Raw genomic sequence first — 16,950 nt, 5'->3', positions numbered from 1 at the left:
CTCATTTCCCTCTCCTCCTGATCCCTCCCACCTTCTCCAAAATAAAGAAACCAAAGGTGGACACAAGTGTGAATCTTAAATTATTATTTCTTCCTGTCACTTACACCCGAGGTGGGGGGCAGGGCAAGGGGAGGGGAACAGGAGAGGGGGGATTGCCTCCCCCCCACCCCGTAAGGCACTGAGTGGAGAAGCCGCAAGGGGGGAGGGGGGAGGCCACATTGTCCTCACTCCCTGGGGCTAGGCCCCAGGTCTCCTCAGCCCTGGGCTCTCCCGTCACCTGAAATGCTAAGATGAGGCCCAGGGCAACCCGACCTCCCCCTACCCCAATATATTACATCATCACTTTTTAAATAGATACAAGGACTGGTCCCGCTACCCCCTCCCTGTGATCCCCCCCCACTATTGGGGGTACCTGGGCAGCTGTGCAAATGGGCATGGGGGTGCATGGGGGGGGAGGGAGAGCACCGGGCCCCTGAACCTGCCCCTTTTAAGGAGGGGGAGGAGCCGCCAGGCCAGGGAGGGGAAATAGTGCAAGGCAGAGCCCAGGCAGAATGGGGTCCAGCACCCAGCGAGGAAGGTGGGGAGGAGATACCCCCACCCCCAGCAGAATTGGGTAGTTAAAAATCTGAAACTAGATTTCAACAAGACCAACAGAAAAGGCTATGTACAGACCGGGAGTGGATTCAATCCTAAGGGTAGAGTGAGGGGATTACTCTCCCCGACCCAACAGGAAGCCCGGCTGGCAAGGGTCTGGGGAAAGGATCCCTTTCCCACAGGTCCGCAGCCCACTTTCCTTGCGGCCAAGCAAGAAGCTATTTGCCCCGGCCTTGGCAAGGGGGCGCCGCTCACCAGCTGGGGTGGTGGAAGTTGAGAGAAGACGGCTCGCTGGAAGTGGCCGCCAGGGGCGCTCGCCCGCGCAGGGCACGGCCGCCAGATGGCGCCGGCTCGCCCGTTCTCCGCAAGGATCCCCCCAACCCCTCACCCTGTCCCACACCCTGCACCGCGCCAGCCCGGGGGCGGCGTGAGTCAGGGGCGGCAGCGGTGTCGGCGGCTCCGGCTTGCACCTGGGCGGGGAGGAGGAGAAGAGGGTAGGCCACCGCCCGGCCCGCCCTGCCCTCTGGCCCCGGGGAGGGAGCGGCGGGAACAAGACATTCCCTGCCCAGCGACTCGGGAGGGGAGGGGAGGAGAACCAGCAGCAGCTCCCGTAGTTGGGCGGGGCCCCTCCCGCTGCCCCCAGGGGCGGGCGAACCAATCAGGCCACCCCGCCCCCTTCTCCAGGACCCCATGACTCAGCGCTGGGAGCAGGGCGGAGGGGGACTAGGATGGCTCCTTCCTTACAGGCCCAGTCCCCCAGTCTTTCAAGCTTCTACCTTGCTTTCCCCCACTTACCCTTCCTTTGCCGCCCCCCTTTGCATAATTCACTGCCAGGAAAAGGGAACAGAAACCAGGAAGGAGGGGTCTCGAAAGGGAGGGGCAGTCCTTCACCCCCTTACACAGCCAAAACCCCAAGGGGCATGGGGGCAGGGCAAGGCTTTGGTCCCAAGCCCCCCACCCCCTAGAAACCCGCATAGCCGAAGAGGGACCCCACAAATCAGAAATACATTATTGCTTCTACTCCCCAGGAGCAGCTGGGGACAGGGACCCCACCTTTACAATGGAGCTGTAAATATATACATAATATCGTATGTATCACTCCTTGGGAGAGCACCCCAATCTGGGGAGCCTCTGCCCCAAAACCTTCTCAGCTTGGAACTGGAATGAGAGCTCTGAGGGAAGGGCCCAATTTCCGATGCCAGGGAGGCTCAGTGCCCGGACCCCAGCGCCGTCTCTGCTGCACACTCCCGCTGCTCAGCATGGGCGTCCCGGCCCCGTGCTGCTCCAGCTCGGCCACTCGTCCCTCTTTAAGAGGACTCCATGGCACCTTCAGCCTGAGGTGTGGTGGGTGCCCCCTCCTCCTCATCGTCATCAGGGGGCCCCGGGGTGGAGACTGGGGGCCCAGTAGGGGCTGGCTCCTCCCAGAATCGAGCCAGAGAGAGTCGGAAGTTGTCCAAGTGGCCATTGGAGAGGTCGAGGCCAGCAGGGGTCGGGGTGGCGGCAGAGGGCGGGGGGTAGTGAGGGGGCGCATCGTCCTTGCGGCGCCGCCGGGTGCGCACCTCCAGGCAGTTCTGGCCTTTAAGGTGGCGCTGCAGGTGGTCCTCCTTGGCGAAAGCCTTGTGGCACAGGTGGCACTCATAGGGCCGGTCCCCTGTGTGCAGGTGCATGTGGTTCTTGAGGTCATAGCTGTGCAGGAAGCGGGCTGGGCAGTGCGAGCATGAGTAGGGGCGCTCTCCTGTGTGCTTCCTCATGTGGATCTTCAGCTTGTCATTCCTGGCACAGGCAGGGGGGAGGGGCAAGGAAACCGTTCAGGATGCGATCCCTGGGTCATCCTGGTCAGGTTCCCAGGCCTTGTCCCACTCCCGTCCCCCACCATTTGTTTCCCTATTACTGCCCCAGGAGACCCTTGCTGACTTGCCCGCAGCTTAACTGGGCCCGGCCACCACCCACTCTGCCTCCAGCACAGCCAAATCTTTCATGCCCCAGACCTACCTCCCTTGACTTTCTTTCACCTGGTCTCCCTATCCTGGTCTCTCTTCTCACCCTGGGCATCACCACTCCATCCCCTCCAGGATCACCTGCCTCCACACCTCGGGTCTCATAATCCCTTTCTCCCTCCCCCTCGACATGGCCCCTGCTGCACCCCTTCCCCACTGGTGCTCACCGGGTGAAACGGACGCCGCAGACTTCACAGGCGAAGGGCTTCTCACCCGTATGGGTCCTCATGTGGCGTGGCAGTTTGCCAGCCCCGTGGATAATCTTGTGGCAGACCGGGCACTCCTGGGGCATCTGGGAGCGGCGTTTGCGCACTAGCTTGTCCTGGCCATCTAGGCCTGGTGCCAGGGCGTCCTGGTGTAGGGAACTCAGGTAGGCCATCAGGTCAGGATCGATGGCATCCTCATCTGAGCCCAGCTCCTCTGGGGACAGCGGGGGCCCGCCACCCTGCGCCAGCCCATAGGCGGGGGGATATGCCAGCTCCTCCTCTTCTTCCTCACCCTCATAGGCCTCATAGCTCAGGGGTCCCTCATGGGGTGAGGCAGTCCCTGTGGGAGGGCTGTAGCTGTCCCCCAGCCTACTGCCCCCGCTGCTGCTCACTCTGCCTGCCGCCTCCTCCTCCTCCTCGTAGGTCAAGGGATGGGTGGGCACTGTGGGCACTTCAGGCACTAGGTGGTTTGCCCGGGCCCCCTTGGTCTGCAGGAAAGCTTTTCGGGGCTTGCGGCTGCGGCGGGCGACAGGCCGAGGGGGCGGCGGCGGCGGTGGGAGGGGCACCTGTGGAGGGCTGTCTTCACCGTTGGGAACTCCCGAGGCTGAAGCCGTGGCTGTGACAAAGGCCTCCAGGTACTGGCGAGCTCGCTCACAGTCGTCCTCGTCAGGGCTGGGGGCTTCTAGTCCGCTGCCCTGCAGAATCTCCATGCAGGCAGCGATGACACACGGGATCTCCAGCAGCCGCGCAGCCTGGAGCACTGCCGGCATGTTGGCGCTGCTGGTGGTCAGTGTGGCTGTATAGGCAAACTCGAGCAGGGCACCCAGCGCCTCCGGCCCCACAAAGTCCAGCTCACACACGCCGGCCCCTGCTCCCCCGGCAGCCACCCCGCCGCCCCCAGCGCTCAGGACCGCCCCGCCACCGCCCTCAGTGAAGAGCTTCTTGAAGTAGTGGCTGCAGGCAGCCAGCACAGCCCGGTGGGTGCGGTATTCAAGGCCCTGTGTCCGGATGGTGAGGTCACATAGGTGTCCCAGCTGGCGCTGCTCATTGAGGCAGCTCAGGAGCTCACTGCTGTGGTCTGGGAATGGAATCCCGATCAGGTCATCCTCGGGGCTCCCCATCTTCTCCTGCAGAGTCAAGTAGAGAGGGAGGTTAAGAGCGCTCAGCCCTGCAAGGTGGTCCAGGGAAGGAATACATACCAACGTTGGCCAGGTGACTACAGACTACTTAGATGGTCTTCTAAGTACTTTACACCCACTTCATCTTCCACAACCTTCTAGAGTAACGGTTATCATTCATTTCACAGACAGGAACCTGAGGTGCAGACAGGTGAAGCAACTTTCTATGTTAAGTGCAGAACAGGTTCAAAGCCAGGCGATGGGCCCAGAGTCCGTGTTGCTAACCACTGTGCACATTTCTGCCTCTGTGAGAGCAGGAGCCCTGCCTTTCTGGCCTTTCCTAGAGACCCGTCTGCTTCACCTGCCCCATTCCCCATCCCTTTGGAAGAAGCACTGGACTGGGAGAAAGGATGCCTGGGTTCTGGTTCAGGCTTCATGAAGAACTGGCTGAAGGACTCTGGGTGGCTCTGGCAGCCAGCCTCAGTCATCTGAAAAGTGGGGTAACAGTCTTTGTGATGGAACCTCCTCTCAGCCCAGAGAGAGGCCAATGAGAGAGTTCAGATTCACATTGCGCCAAGGACTGTTCAAGGCAAGGTCAGGTGCTTTAACTTATGTTATCTCCCTAAAGCATTTGGTGTACAGTAAAACACTATGCAAACCTGAGAGGTGGCTTCCCAGCACTCTCCTCCTCCTCCTTCCCCACCCACTAAAAGTTCATCTCCCCTTCTAGATCCCCCCTTCTAGAGGCCAAAAGGGAAACACAGCTCCCAGCATCCCTCCCCCCACATCCTCCCCTCCCCCATGGGGCCAAGGAGCAGCCACCCTTTGCTGGGGTGTCGCTGGCTGGCGCGGGTGCTTCCTGCCCCGCACCGATAAGCATCGTCCCCGCCCCCTCTCCCACTGCCAATAGGCCAAGTTCCAGTCCCACCCCTCCCCCACTGGGCTACCACCACCACCTCTCCCTCCCCATTCCCATCCAGTCAGGAGAGTCCCCCCTCTCCAGAGGACCATCTTTCACCCTCTATGCTTTCCCCTCCAAGGCAGAGCCACAGAAGGTGCAGAGCTGCCAGCAATCCTGAGGCTGGTGGAGGGGAGGGGAGGGGTAGTAGAGGGAGTCTGGCCTGGAAGTGAGGAGATCTGGTTTAAGTCCTGGCTCTGCTACTATCTTTTTTTTTTTAACCATACCATTAGAATTTATTTATTTATTATTATTATTTAACATCTTTATAAGTATTCTGCTACTATCTTGCTGAATGACCTTGGGCAAGTCATTTCTCTCTGTGCTTCAATTTCCTCACTGTACAAGGAGGGGGTGGGAATGGAAGCCCCAAGGGCTCAGCCCTTCAGCCCTGACATTTGGTGGGTCTGGAGCAACTGGAGACAGAGTTGGGGCCTGGAAAGAGCTGGGCTCTGGAGTCATCCAGGCTTGAGTTTGAATCCTCAGTCTGCGGCTGATTAGCTCTGTGACCTTAAACAAGTGATTTAATCTCTGGACCTCTTTCCTCATCTCTAATATGGGATCATTCTACCTGACTCCTCGGGCTGTGGTGAAGGTTAAATGAGACCATGGGTGGCACAATGCCTAACACACACAGTAGGGGCTCAATAAATGTTCTGGCCTTGGCAAGGAGAAACAAGGCCTCACCTGGAGGCGGATTCCACTATACAGATGGTCTCTGCTGGGAAACAAGTCTGTCTCCCTCCCTCAAATCACCCCAGGGAGTCAGGTTACTACTAGCTACATGACCTTGGACCAGTCACTTCCTTTCCTGAGGAGGCCTGTTTCCTCATCTGTAAAATTAAATACTGACCTAGATGATCCTTAGGGCAAGTCCCACTGACATTTTGTCAGTGTCTTCTCTGCCACTCCCAACAGCTGCTCAGTCTTGGCCATTGATGGGGAAGATTTTTGGGGGGGGGGGGTTGGAGGAGTCAAGGGCTACAGGTTTCCTCTTGAGGACACAAGAACTGCATTGTTTCTGCCTGCCTCCCTGTCCCAGCACCAGAACGCCTGCGCGGAAGCCATGAGTGAGCAGCACCCATGTGGCTCATAAGCCACAGCCAGACACCCTTAGATAGCCCACCCCTTCCCACCTCAAGTCCCCAAATCACTTATCTCCCTGGGGGCCAAGCAGTCTGGGAGCACTCCCAGTTTCCTTTGGTTCTCCTACCTGTACTTTACAAATAGTACAAGAGGCAAATGGCCCCAGGACTTAGAAACAAACAAAACCGGGTGGGCAGCAGCAGTGGCCACTCAAGCAGCAGTGGGCTCCCTCCTGGGCCCAAGCAAACCCTGTCCCTCCTGAGGGGGATGGGTGGGGCTGTCCTCGATGTCCATTGGCCCGGAGCTGGGCACCCGCAGGCACGTGGCTAACCCCGTCCCTCTCCCTCCTTCCCTCCACACCCCACCCATTCCCGCTGCTAAGCCCGCCTCCCTTCTCCCACCCCAGGGCCGTCTCCGAGGCAACTTGGTGTGGCGGGGGCGCTGATTGGCTGACCCCGCTGTCAGGTCACAGGCTCTGGCTGGTTCACGATGCAACTCACTCAGGGCTTGGGCAGGGGTGGGTGTTTAACCCCTTGGGCCTAACCCCGTGGCCACGAGGTACCAATGAAGGAGGGGAGAGGCAGAGGACACACGTGGGAAGGGGAGGTGTTCACATGGTTCTCTAGCTTCTGGGAAACTCCCCTAGCCCTTACCCAGGGCTCTGGCACCCATGCTAACTTAGGTGCCACCTGGAACTAGGCTGGTGCCAACCAGGCCAAGGGGATACTCCTAGCCCCATCATCTGGGAGGGGTTGGTGGGGTGGAGGCCTCCCCCTTCTTTCTGCCAGGGTGGGGCACTGGTGCCAGGATGCCCACCCCACCTTGGGCACCCTTCCCACATCTGTATCCCAGAGGGCCCAGCCCCCCGACGCCCATGAGTGTCCCCACCCAGCCTGGCATGCCCCCTCTTGCTAAGACCTTGTGGGCATGGGCGTGTGTGGTGGCTGGGGGGGGCAGCTGTGCCAGGGAGCCAGGCAAGGTCTGTTTGGTCTGTTTGCCTGGTAGGGGGAAGAACTGGGGGCCCCACCCCATCTCTCCCCCATTTCCCGCCATCCCCCCCCCAGGCTCCCCTCACTGTCAGGCCTGCTAGACCGGCCAGGCCGGTGGGCAGCTCTCTTGAAACTGGGCCCTGAGTCAAGCTTGCCCCATCTTTGGTGGGGGGAAGACTTTGGGGTTAGACAGGTGGGAGGGGGCAAAGGTGGGAGCCCCTATCACCTACCCCTCAGTGCCCAGGGGCACCTGCCAAGGTGTGTCCACCACCAAGAAACCAAAAGGTAGAGGGCACTGGCCCTGGCATGGGAAGGAAAAGGAGGCTGGAACTCTTTCCAGGTGCTGACCTCCGGCAGTGTCCAGTGCAGGGCTGGGGGCACCAGGGCCAACACTGCCGGCTCGAGCCAGCTGAAGAGCTGGGATATGAGGCCCTGAACGGGGCAGCTGATTAAAGCTGGCCCCCCTTCCCCACACCCTGGGGATTAGGGGAGTAAGGCTTAGTGTGGGGGGCAGCAGGCGGAAACAGGATTAGCGACGGAGAAAATAGATATGGGCCTGAGACACAGGCACAGAGAGCCACCCCTCCCCAGGCTTGGAGGCCCCCACCTCTGGGCTCTGCCAGAGAGCCTGAGAGGGACCCGGCCAGTCCTCTCCAGGTATAGCAACCTGGGGTGAGGGAGGATGAGGACCAGGCTGTGACACCTCCTGCCAGGGTGATGGAGAGGCCTGCCACTCTTCCCACCTTGGCCGGCCACCCTTCCCCCTTACTCCTTTCTCCTTTCTGCCCCCCCAACCCCCACCCCAACTCCAGCCTCAGGTTCTCTTCCTGTTTTTTTGGAGCTAAGTTTGCACGAAGCCAGGGCTTTGGCCTGTGGCTGGACCAGGGGGGTGGGGAAATATGACAGCCAGTCCAAAGTCCTCAGGGACCCAGGAATCCTAGTTCCCCAGCTTCTCTCACCCCTTCTTAGGGCCTCTGAGGCCCAAGGGCTGAAGCCATCTGGCCTGCCCAGTTGGGAAGTCAGGGTGAGGGGTTGAGGTGAATCCCCCTGAGGATTGGAATGGCTTCGAAGGAGAGGCCCTTGGCCCAGGGATGCCCTAGGCATTTATGGAGCCCTTCCCTCCCCACCCCAGCCCCTCCAAGCTAGTACATGCCTTCCCCATCCCCCATAGGCCGCTTCCCCCTCCTAACCTCACCACCCCCAGCACTCACACTTCCTGGGGGCCGAGGCGGGGAAGAGAGACCGCAAGCCACGAAGGGGGAAGGAGGCAAGGGGAGTTGGCTGCTTCCCGGTGCCGTGGGGGTTAAGCCTCTCCTCCCTCAAAATCCCCAATTCCTGGTGCTTCAGCTCCTGACAGGAGGGAGACCTCAGTGTCCCCCCACATTTTCTTTCCATGACAACTGCCCTAGTCCACAGCCTCTCGGGCCGCATCAGGGGAAATCTGAGGGAGATAAAAGATGGCGGAGGAAGGAATGGGGGCAACTCCGTCTTCCCCAGCCCTCCCCTCTTGTCCTTTGGGAACAAGGCCCTCTCCACTCTTGGCCCCTTTCCTTGTCCTCTTCCTGTCCCCTTACTGCCTTCTCGGACCCTTGTCTCCCCTCTCCGCAACTCATCCTTTGCTTTCCTTCCTTCAGCCCTTGCGAGGCTCCCGCTTCCTCTGTACCACGTCTATGTCCCTAGGCCTCTGAGGAATCATCCCTACCTCTCTTTTCTTTTCCCTTTTGGCTCTCTCCCTCAAGCCTCCTCACTTCCTCCATTTCGCCTTGCTCCGAGCATCCCTTCTCTTCTCCCCAGGCAGGCGCAGTGTGGAGAGGGGCAGAGGAATTAAATCAAGATGCCAGGACTGCCCTCCAAGGCCTGGTCTTGCCATGAGATGGTCACATTTAAGGTACCCACGGCCCCATTTTGGATGAAGCACAGGGCCAAAATTCGGGGGACAGTTGGGGAAGATGGGGGGGGTGGTACAGTGAGAGCGGATGTGGGGTGGGGTGAGGGGGACAGCCTAGGCCTCTCTGCCCGTCAGAATTTCCAGCCCTGGAGCTGCTGGACTTTCCCCAGAGGCTGCCCACCCTAGGCCAGGCAACTGTGCACTTGGACAGACCCTGGTCATCAGGGTTCCCAGCGGGGGTCTGCCGGAGCACTGCCAGATACCCTTAGGGCCTGAGGAGACCACACAGGGTGCCAGGGTCTGCCCTGTGCCCACCCCCTCCCCCCAGCCTAGCGTCTCTGGCTGGGTAACCGAGCCGGCTGGTAACCCCACACCCGCCAAGCCGCCAGCAGAAACCTGAGCCCCCCAGGCCCAGAGGACACCCCGGCCCGATCCCCGGAGCCCGGCTCCCTGCCAGCCTGTCCAACCTCCTGTCCTGGCCCAGCAACCCCTTGGCTCCCGTAGGCCCCTTCTTCTGCTCTCCTGTCCTCCTGGGTCCCCCAGACACAGAAGCTTCTCCAGGCTCCAGCTCCTCAGCCCCTCAGTTCCTAAACCGCCCCCTGTGAAGTTCAGACACCCTCTTCCTAGCCTGTTTTTCAGTCCCTCTCTGACCCTTGGCCAATTCTAGGCCTCCAAGCCTCCCCTGGGGCCTGATCTCCCAAGCCAGAGTGTGGCCTACTCACCTGAACGCTGAGGGGCCTTGCCGGCAACTCCTCTTGGCCCCTGGGGGGAGCAGGTTGGGAGGGGTGGGGGAGGGCCGGGCTGGGGGGGAGGTAGGGTGGCTGTTCCCCGCTCCAGCTCCCTCCTTCAAAGGGGCCGCCCACGACTTGGCCCAGCCCCTCCCCCCTACAGCCTTAACCCTCTGGGTGCTGTCCCCCCTCCCCCCAGATGGAGGGAGGGGTTACCAGAGGGCTGGCAGCGTGGGAGAGGGCCTAGAGTCTCTGCCTGTGGTGCCCGAAGCCCCAGCTGTACCCACCCTGGCCCGTCCTTTCTCAGCCCTAAAAGGGGAAAAAGGTGAGCAGTAGGAAAGGTAGGAGCTGGGACAGTCCAGGAGGACAGAGGTGAGGAGGAGCAATGGGAGAGGCTGCTGGAGGTGGGACCAGGAGAAGGAAGAAGGGAGGGGAGGGGACAGGAGGCAGCAGTGGCCAGAAGAGGGAGGAGGGGAACCCTGGACAGTCAGTGCCAGGGGTGACAGGTGCCTAGGTCCCAGCCCCTCAGGGCATATGGTATAATAGGGGAACACAGGGAGGCCCTCCAGACCCCAGTAGGTCCCTCAGCACCCCTGGGAGCTGGCCGAATTCTCCCCTCTCTGTACTGGGCCGGGGCCCTCAGGGGCTGGGCAAGGCAGCACCCCGCCCTCCCCATGCCTCACCCCAAACCCACTCACATACCACAGTTCCTTGCCCGGGCACCAGCCCCTGCCAACCAGGCCAGGGGGCAGCACTTGTGCCAGCCCCCAATGGCCAGGAGGATCAGGGGGACAGAGCTGGCCTGAGGGGGGTGGACAGATGGGGGGAGCTGTGGGCAACGAAAGAGGAAGGAGCCAGGAGGGGGCATCTGCTGGGAAGCGGCTAGCCCCACCCCTTGCGTAAGCTGCTGCCACCCTGGCCGGTTGGGTGGGACCCGCCTGGGCCTGAGGGGTAACTCAGGAGGGCTCTGAGCCCAGAGATGGGTGGGCCACAAAGTTCCACTTAAACAGCTTCTGGGGTCTCTTATTCCTGGAACGAGTCGTGCCCTAGGTCCCCCAGACACTAGGCCATCCCAAGTCCTACTGGGCTGGGAGGGGGCACCACAGAAATGCCCCCTAAAATATCCCCTCCCCTTTCCCCCCAACAGCTGCTGGCTCAATGCCTCTGGCCTGCTGCCCCTCACCAGCTCCCGGCCCGGTTGGCACCTACCCACCAGGATGCTGGCAGTCCTGCCCTCCTCTCCCTCCTACCCCCCTGGCTCCCAGCGCCCCATGCCAACTGTGGGCCTCGGGTGGGGGAGGGTCACCCCTGTGCCTTGGTGCCAGCTAGGCGGGCCCAGGCCCTTAGGTCCTACAGATAAGGCACAAGACCCTGTTCTCAAGCCATCTCCTCAAGAGGCAGCGCACGGGTTAGGGCCTACACAAAGAGAGCCCAGGGGGCTATGGACAGCTTGATGAGCAGTTATTGAAGGCTCCACTCCCCAAGGTGGGGGCCAGTGTCTCTCCCTGCCACCAGGCACCGGCCTCCCGGCATTCCCCCTGCCCAAGCATTTGCTTGGGCACCAAAGTCCCTGATATTCCTGAGTGCCCTAGTGCCTGCAGCCTGTGAGGGAGTGGGGTGGGGCTGCTCTCTGCCCTTTGATCCCCATAAAGGGAGGGAACCAGCCTAGAGGGCAGGGGGCAGGGAGGGAGTTCATGGGGCCCCTCCATTTCACCCCTGCCAGGGGCAGCAGGGCAGGGTGTGGGCATCTCTTGGGTGGGGCCCTCAGGTGAGAATGGGTAGCATGTCTCAGCTGGGGGGATGGATGTCAATCATGGGTACATGGTGTCATGTGTGAACAAGATGGTGAGGACAAGGTGGGAGGATGCAGAGGGTCCCCACATTCCAAATCATCCCAGTCCACTTTTAGTCCCATCCAGAAAAATTTCCAGACTTAACCAAATTGAGAAATCAAGGAGGACTACAACTCCCAGTATGCACCACAATTGCTTTGCATGTACCTTGGGAGCTGTAGTTCCCTTGAGAAGCCCAATGCTCTCCTCTTCCCCAGAGCCTTGTTGATGTGGTGGGGAGGGCAGAGCAGAGGACTTGGTTATGAATCTCCAAGGGGACTGTGTTTAGAAGAGGTACAAGGCAGGAGGTCCATGGTAGGGGGAGAGGACCCCTGCTCCCAGGCAAAGGGGGAGGAAAGGAGGAAGGAAGGAGGAGAGGATGTCTGTTGAAAGGGGCATATGGGTGGGGAGGAGTTGGGGGGAGTGGTGGAAACAGGAAGGAAACTGAAGCCAGAGACATGAGGTCGAAAGCAAGGGCCTGGTGGAGCCCCACTCCGAGGCTCAGCAGGGACTGGGAAGGCATTTCCCCCTGCTGGGCCTCGGCACCATTCTGGTGGCCTGGGGAGGCATAAGAGGAATTAGTGAGGTCAAGTAACAGTAGACTGCTGTGTTTGTGGGGGTCAGTGACTCCGTTTACCTGCCACCAGCCGTCTTTTGTCTAGGGCACCCTCAACTCCCGGATCTGGCACAGGTATCTGCTGGCTGGAGAGCTCTGAAAGCTGACTAGGTTCTAGGATGCTAGCAGGAAGAGGAAGGGGTTGGGGGAGGTTAGGGCCAGGCCTGATGGGTATGGTGGAGGGAGACATGTATGGGGTTAGGCCCAGGTATGAGGTCAAGGAATTGTGCTGGCAAATGAGGATGCCATCCTCTAGGGCTGAGGCCATGGCAACTGGGAGGCCTCAGTGAAGAGAGGGCTAAGATGCCAAGGAAGGCCACCAGCCTCCCACCCATCCCAGGCTGTGGGACAGAATGAAGAGGGCAGCCCTTCCTAGTGTCCCTGTGGAATTTGCTAAAGGTAGCTTTTCCCCTTGTGCCAGGCAGCCTGTGAACATTAACGGTGGCAACTCAGGGGACCAGGTGGCAGCTGGGTGCCTTTTCTTAGTGGGGGTGGAGGTCAGAAGTGGGCAGAGGCTCTGCTTCCAGGCCACTTTCCCTGGGCTCCCCAAGGTTCTGGGACAGATGCTTGTAGGCCCCAGCCAAGATTCTTGCCAAGACCTGGGTCTGGCTGGGTGGTGGGTCATTCTTGCCTCTCCAAGGCCTTTGATGGTGGGCAACAGTAGCTCTTACCCCTTCCCCCCAGTCCCCCAGGCCCGCCTTGGCTCCTGGCCGCCTGTGTGTTGGCAGGACTGGTGGTGGGGGGGGGGGCGGCGAGGCAACTTCAAACTGTCCGGGCAAAACGTCAAGTTTACTCACGAGTTTACTCAGCAGAAGGAGGGGGAAGAGGCCAGGGCAGGCACACCCCATGCCAGGGTCCTATCCGTCTGCTTGTCCCCACCTTCCTCCCCCACCCTCCTCTTCAGTCCTAGGCCAAAACGGGCATAGGCCCCAAGGCCTGGTGGCAGGGCAGTCTTAACTCTCGGAAGGTCAGGGAACCAAGCAGGCTGGAGGCAGGAAGCCCCAAAGCAGGCCCGGAGGCTTCTATCAGAGGGCAGTGCCCTGCCTGGAGCCCATTCACTACCCGTCTTGGGACCTCGGCCTTAGGCCAGAACTGGGTCTCTTAGCCACCAAGAAGGGGGCAGTACCAGGCTAGGCCTCCTCCATCTGACCAGTCCCCTGGGCAGTGACTTCTGACCCCAAATGCCCAGTACTAGGCTGTGCCTCAGGCAGCATGATGCCATCTGGGCAGCCATAGGATCAGGGGCTGTTTCTCTAGGCCTTGACTTGGAATGAGGGGCCAGCACCCTATCTGACCTACTTCCCTTTCCTCCCCACCTGCTTTCATTCTCTGCTTTTCTCCCCCAGCCTTCACTGTCCCCACCCCAGAGGCGCTCCGCCCCCCATGCCCGCTGGGCCCCCTCCCCCACCCTTCCCCAGGGTGCCAAGTGCAAGCACACAAAGGGCCCGATGGTGCATTGTTAGCCCAGCCCCCGCTGCCCGCCGCGCCCTCCCGGGGCAGGCACTAGGCCAAGGAGGAGCTGGGGGCCCTGGGTGCCAGGGGGCACCATGGGGAAGGGGGAAGAGGTCAGCACCTGTCTCCCAGTCCCTGGGGTCCATGTCAGCCAGAGCTGAGCAGTGAGAGTGCCCCATTAGAGCAGGTCTCTCTCCTTGACACCTGAGCCTAGTGGGCACTGCCTTCTTTCTTCCCCAGAGCCCCCCTTCGGGTGGTATTAACCCCTTCCTGACCCCTGTGCTAAGGTTGGGGGTGTGGTACCCAAGGGAGGGGACAGTGTCTGGGGGTGCCAGCAGGCTGTGTGGTGCCCACAGCAACCATGTAACAGAGGCACGCTGGGGGAGCCGGGGTCCCGGGGGCCAGGGACAGGAGGCACTGACAGAGATTTCTTCTTGTTTCATCAGCTGCTCCAGGGGGAGCCCCCTGCCCTTCTCCCCAGTCACCACTAAGGAGGAACACTAAGTGTTACCCAAACTCAGTCACAAATATGTCCCTCTCCAGCCCAGCACAACACTCCATATGCCCACTCTCCCCTCCCAACCTGATGCCCACTCCATGCCAGCTCTCCCAGCAGTGCCAGGAGGGTACAGGGGTGACCAAACCAGCTGGTGTGTGTGGGGGGGGGGAGCAGGAGGCAACCCCATAATCATCCAGGTCTCACCCCCCTACACACATGCAACCTCAGGAAACAGAGTTCCCATCCTGATTTAACCCCTCACCGCCCAATCTGGCTCCCCCTGCCCCTTGATAAACTGTCTCCCTCCTCCAGGAATAAGTTGGGGGAAGGCGGAATAGCTGCGCTGACTCATTCCCATTCTCAGCTGCAGCTAAGGGTCTCCAAGGCACTCGGGTGGGGGTCAATTCAAGAACGCCCTCCACCTGGCCCGGAAGCCAGGACAGCCTGCTGGTCTCCCCCTCTCCCCAGCACCCACTTCCGGTGTCCCAAACTAGGTCAGCAGCGCTCGTTTCCTGTGGGTCAGCTAGCACCCGCGCCTCTGCCCCTCCCCTGCTCCGGACCCAGGCTCCCCGCCCCCCGCCCCCCAGGGCGCCCCGAGGTCTCACCACGTCTCAGCCGCCCTTTGATACGTGGGGGTTGTGCGGGGCGGGGGGCAGGGGACCCGCCCTCTCTCCAAACACCAGCAGGGCCGGGGCGCCTGGACAGGCACGTGTCCGGGCACAACCCGCTGCCCACGCCGCCCCCCCACTCCCGGCCCCCCCTCGCTCTGGCTGGGACACGTCGCTCTCTTACTTGGGGTGGGGTGGGAGGAGAGAGAGAAAGCTAGAAATTGAAAGCAGCGCCCCCCACCCCTTTGAATGGCAGCCCTCTGCCAGCGGCGCTCAGAGTAGGTTCTACAACAACACAGTAGCGACCCCCACTCCGGGTAGGGGCAGGTGCGCCGGCGCCTGTGGGGGGACGGGTAGTAGGTAGAATTCTTCCCAGTCGCCCACCCTCGCTCTTGGGCTCTGGGGGCCGGAGCTGGCTTTGAAAAGGTGGCGGCGGTACTGGAGCCTGAACGAAGAGAGTGGGATTGAGGGGAGGAGGAGAGAGGGGTCGTTCTATGTCGCTTGGAGGTTGTCGCTGAGTCCCACTACCGGCGAGAGAGCGCGACTCTGGAAGCGCAAGAAACCGAATAGTCCAGCCGGTAACTTTCCCCCAAGCCGCGGCTCCTCCTGTGCTCCCCCCACCCCCCATGCAACTGGCCCGGGTCCAACCCACCGCGCCAGGGGGCGCGGAGTTGGGGGGGAGCGTTGTCCTAGTTAGAATCCGTCAGCGTTTCCATTCCCTCAACTCGGACGGGTCGGGGGTCTCCCCCTAAAGTCACGAAGGAGACTGGGGGAGCGCTCAGCGCCGCCTCACCCTCTCTCCATCCCGGAGCCGCCAGTCTGTCTGATCCCAGAAGTGCAGAGAAAGTTTCTGGGGACCCTCCGCCCTGGGTTGGGGGCGGCTGTAGTTCCTTCTCTACCTTTCCTCCCAGTTAAAATCAATTCCCAAGACCCGGAGTGTTGGGAAGGCACGGGGAAGGGGAGTGGTGGGAATCTGGTCTTCGTGCGTGTGTGTGTGTGGGGGGAACCCACTTACAGGACGGACGAAGGACACTGCAGCAGTCTCGAGTATGGGGGACCTCTAGCCAGGAGACAAAAGTGGGGTACACTCACCTCTCTGCCTTTGGGTCCTCTGGCTGGGGCTGCTGAGGCTCCGGGTGTGGGGAGAGGCGCGTCCCCCGCCAGGCCCGGGGGCTTGGGGCCCTGCTCCGGTCCTGGTCAGAAGGCCGCGGTCAGTGGCTCGCCGCTCTCTGCTGGGGGGCTCCTCCTCCGCAGCCCTCTGCCTCCTCCTGCCGCCCGCCCCCCCCTCGGCCGCTGAGAACCGTACATTCACCTGGCTCCCACCCGCCCCCCCCTCAGGGCCCGCCTCACCTGTCCTGCTGTCTCACCTGTCCTCCTGCTTGCTTTCCCCCCATCCCTCCCCCCGCCCCCTGCCACCCCCCAAACTCCCCCTCCCAACCCTTAGCAACACCCTCTGTCACTTCCTGGTTTTTCACCCGCCCCCCCAGGCCCCCCTCCCTCCGCCCAATAAGGACATAAACTTCAACCCCTTGGTCCAGCCAGTCTCTGCAGGGCGCAGATGGATCCCTCCCTCCTTTTTCGCTCTCTTATTCCAAGCTCTTACTTTGCTCTCCGAGCTTTTCCCACCCTCCTCTTTTCCCTCCTTCTTTCCTTCTCTCTCTCTTTCTCCCTTCACCTGCCGCGGTCCCTTTCCTCCTCCTCCTCCTCCTCCTCTCCTTCTCTCTCTCTTTCTCTAGCCCCTATCTCTCCCAGTCCACCTTAACTCGAGCTCCGCCCCCGACCCCCATCCAGCCCTCCGCCGCTACTCTGTCCCGCCCCCTGCACTCCACCTCTCGGCCCGCCCATTGGCCTGAACACCCGCCCATCCCAAGTGGGTCCCGCCTTGCGTTCGGCCAGGGAGGGGGCGGAGCCGAGGGGCTGGCCCGAAACCTGGAGGAGGGGAAGAGGAGGGGGCAGTGTCCGCAGCGGCCGGGGAACCGAGCACCCCCATCATGGGCTCCCACTCCTACAAGAGGGGCTTCCGTAGGGTCAGCACCTCGGGAGGGAAGGGCATGAGGAGGTTAAAGATACACTAGGTGGGGGCGAGGCGGGGACTTAGGGGATTGAGGGAGGGGGTCCCGTGAGGGGCTATAATCAGGTCAGGGCCCCTGGAGGTAGGGGGAGGGGAGCCACCCGGCCATCAACTCCAGCTCCTACGCCCCACCCCACCCCTTGGAGGCGGGGGAATTGAGGCTGCGGGCACCCTGCGTCCCTCCCCACGCGTGACGGCGCCTCGCGGGGAGGGAACGGCGCCCTGGGCAAGCAGCCTCTGCGCTCCAGCCGGTGCCCGATGCGGCCTTGGCATTGTCGGAGGGGAGGGGCCAGGTCCGTGAAGGGGGA

At 61.5% G+C, this 16,950-nt stretch overlaps 1 protein-coding gene across 4 annotated transcripts; it reads right to left on the bottom strand.

The window, feature by feature from the left end:
* Positions 1-67: 67 nt before the first annotated feature.
* ZBTB7B (zinc finger and BTB domain containing 7B) lies at positions 68-16,002 on the bottom strand. Of its 4 annotated transcripts, none has more exons than XM_068540926.1 (4): positions 15,922-16,002; positions 15,664-15,764; positions 2,759-3,924; positions 68-2,367 (listed from the first exon to the last, which is right to left on the bottom strand). In XM_068540926.1, exons 3-4 carry the CDS (start codon positions 3,916-3,918, stop codon positions 1,902-1,904), a joined length of 1,626 nt encoding a protein of 541 aa, XP_068397027.1. In that variant the 5' UTR covers positions 3,919-3,924; positions 15,664-15,764; positions 15,922-16,002; the 3' UTR covers positions 68-1,901. The 4 variants fall into 4 exon arrangements, with proteins under 4 accessions (XP_068397027.1, XP_068397028.1, XP_068397029.1 ...); XM_068540927.1 differs by having other exon boundaries at positions 15,939-16,000; XM_068540928.1 differs by lacking the exon at positions 15,664-15,764 and having other exon boundaries at positions 15,922-15,991.
* Positions 16,003-16,950: the final 948 nt, after the last annotated feature.

The sequence above is a fragment of the Eschrichtius robustus genome, chromosome 3 (assembly GCF_028021215.1).
Source record: "Eschrichtius robustus isolate mEscRob2 chromosome 3, mEscRob2.pri, whole genome shotgun sequence".
Classification (NCBI taxonomy): domain Eukaryota; kingdom Metazoa; phylum Chordata; class Mammalia; order Artiodactyla; family Eschrichtiidae; genus Eschrichtius; species Eschrichtius robustus.
This window is presented reverse-complemented; position numbering and strand designations above follow the sequence as displayed.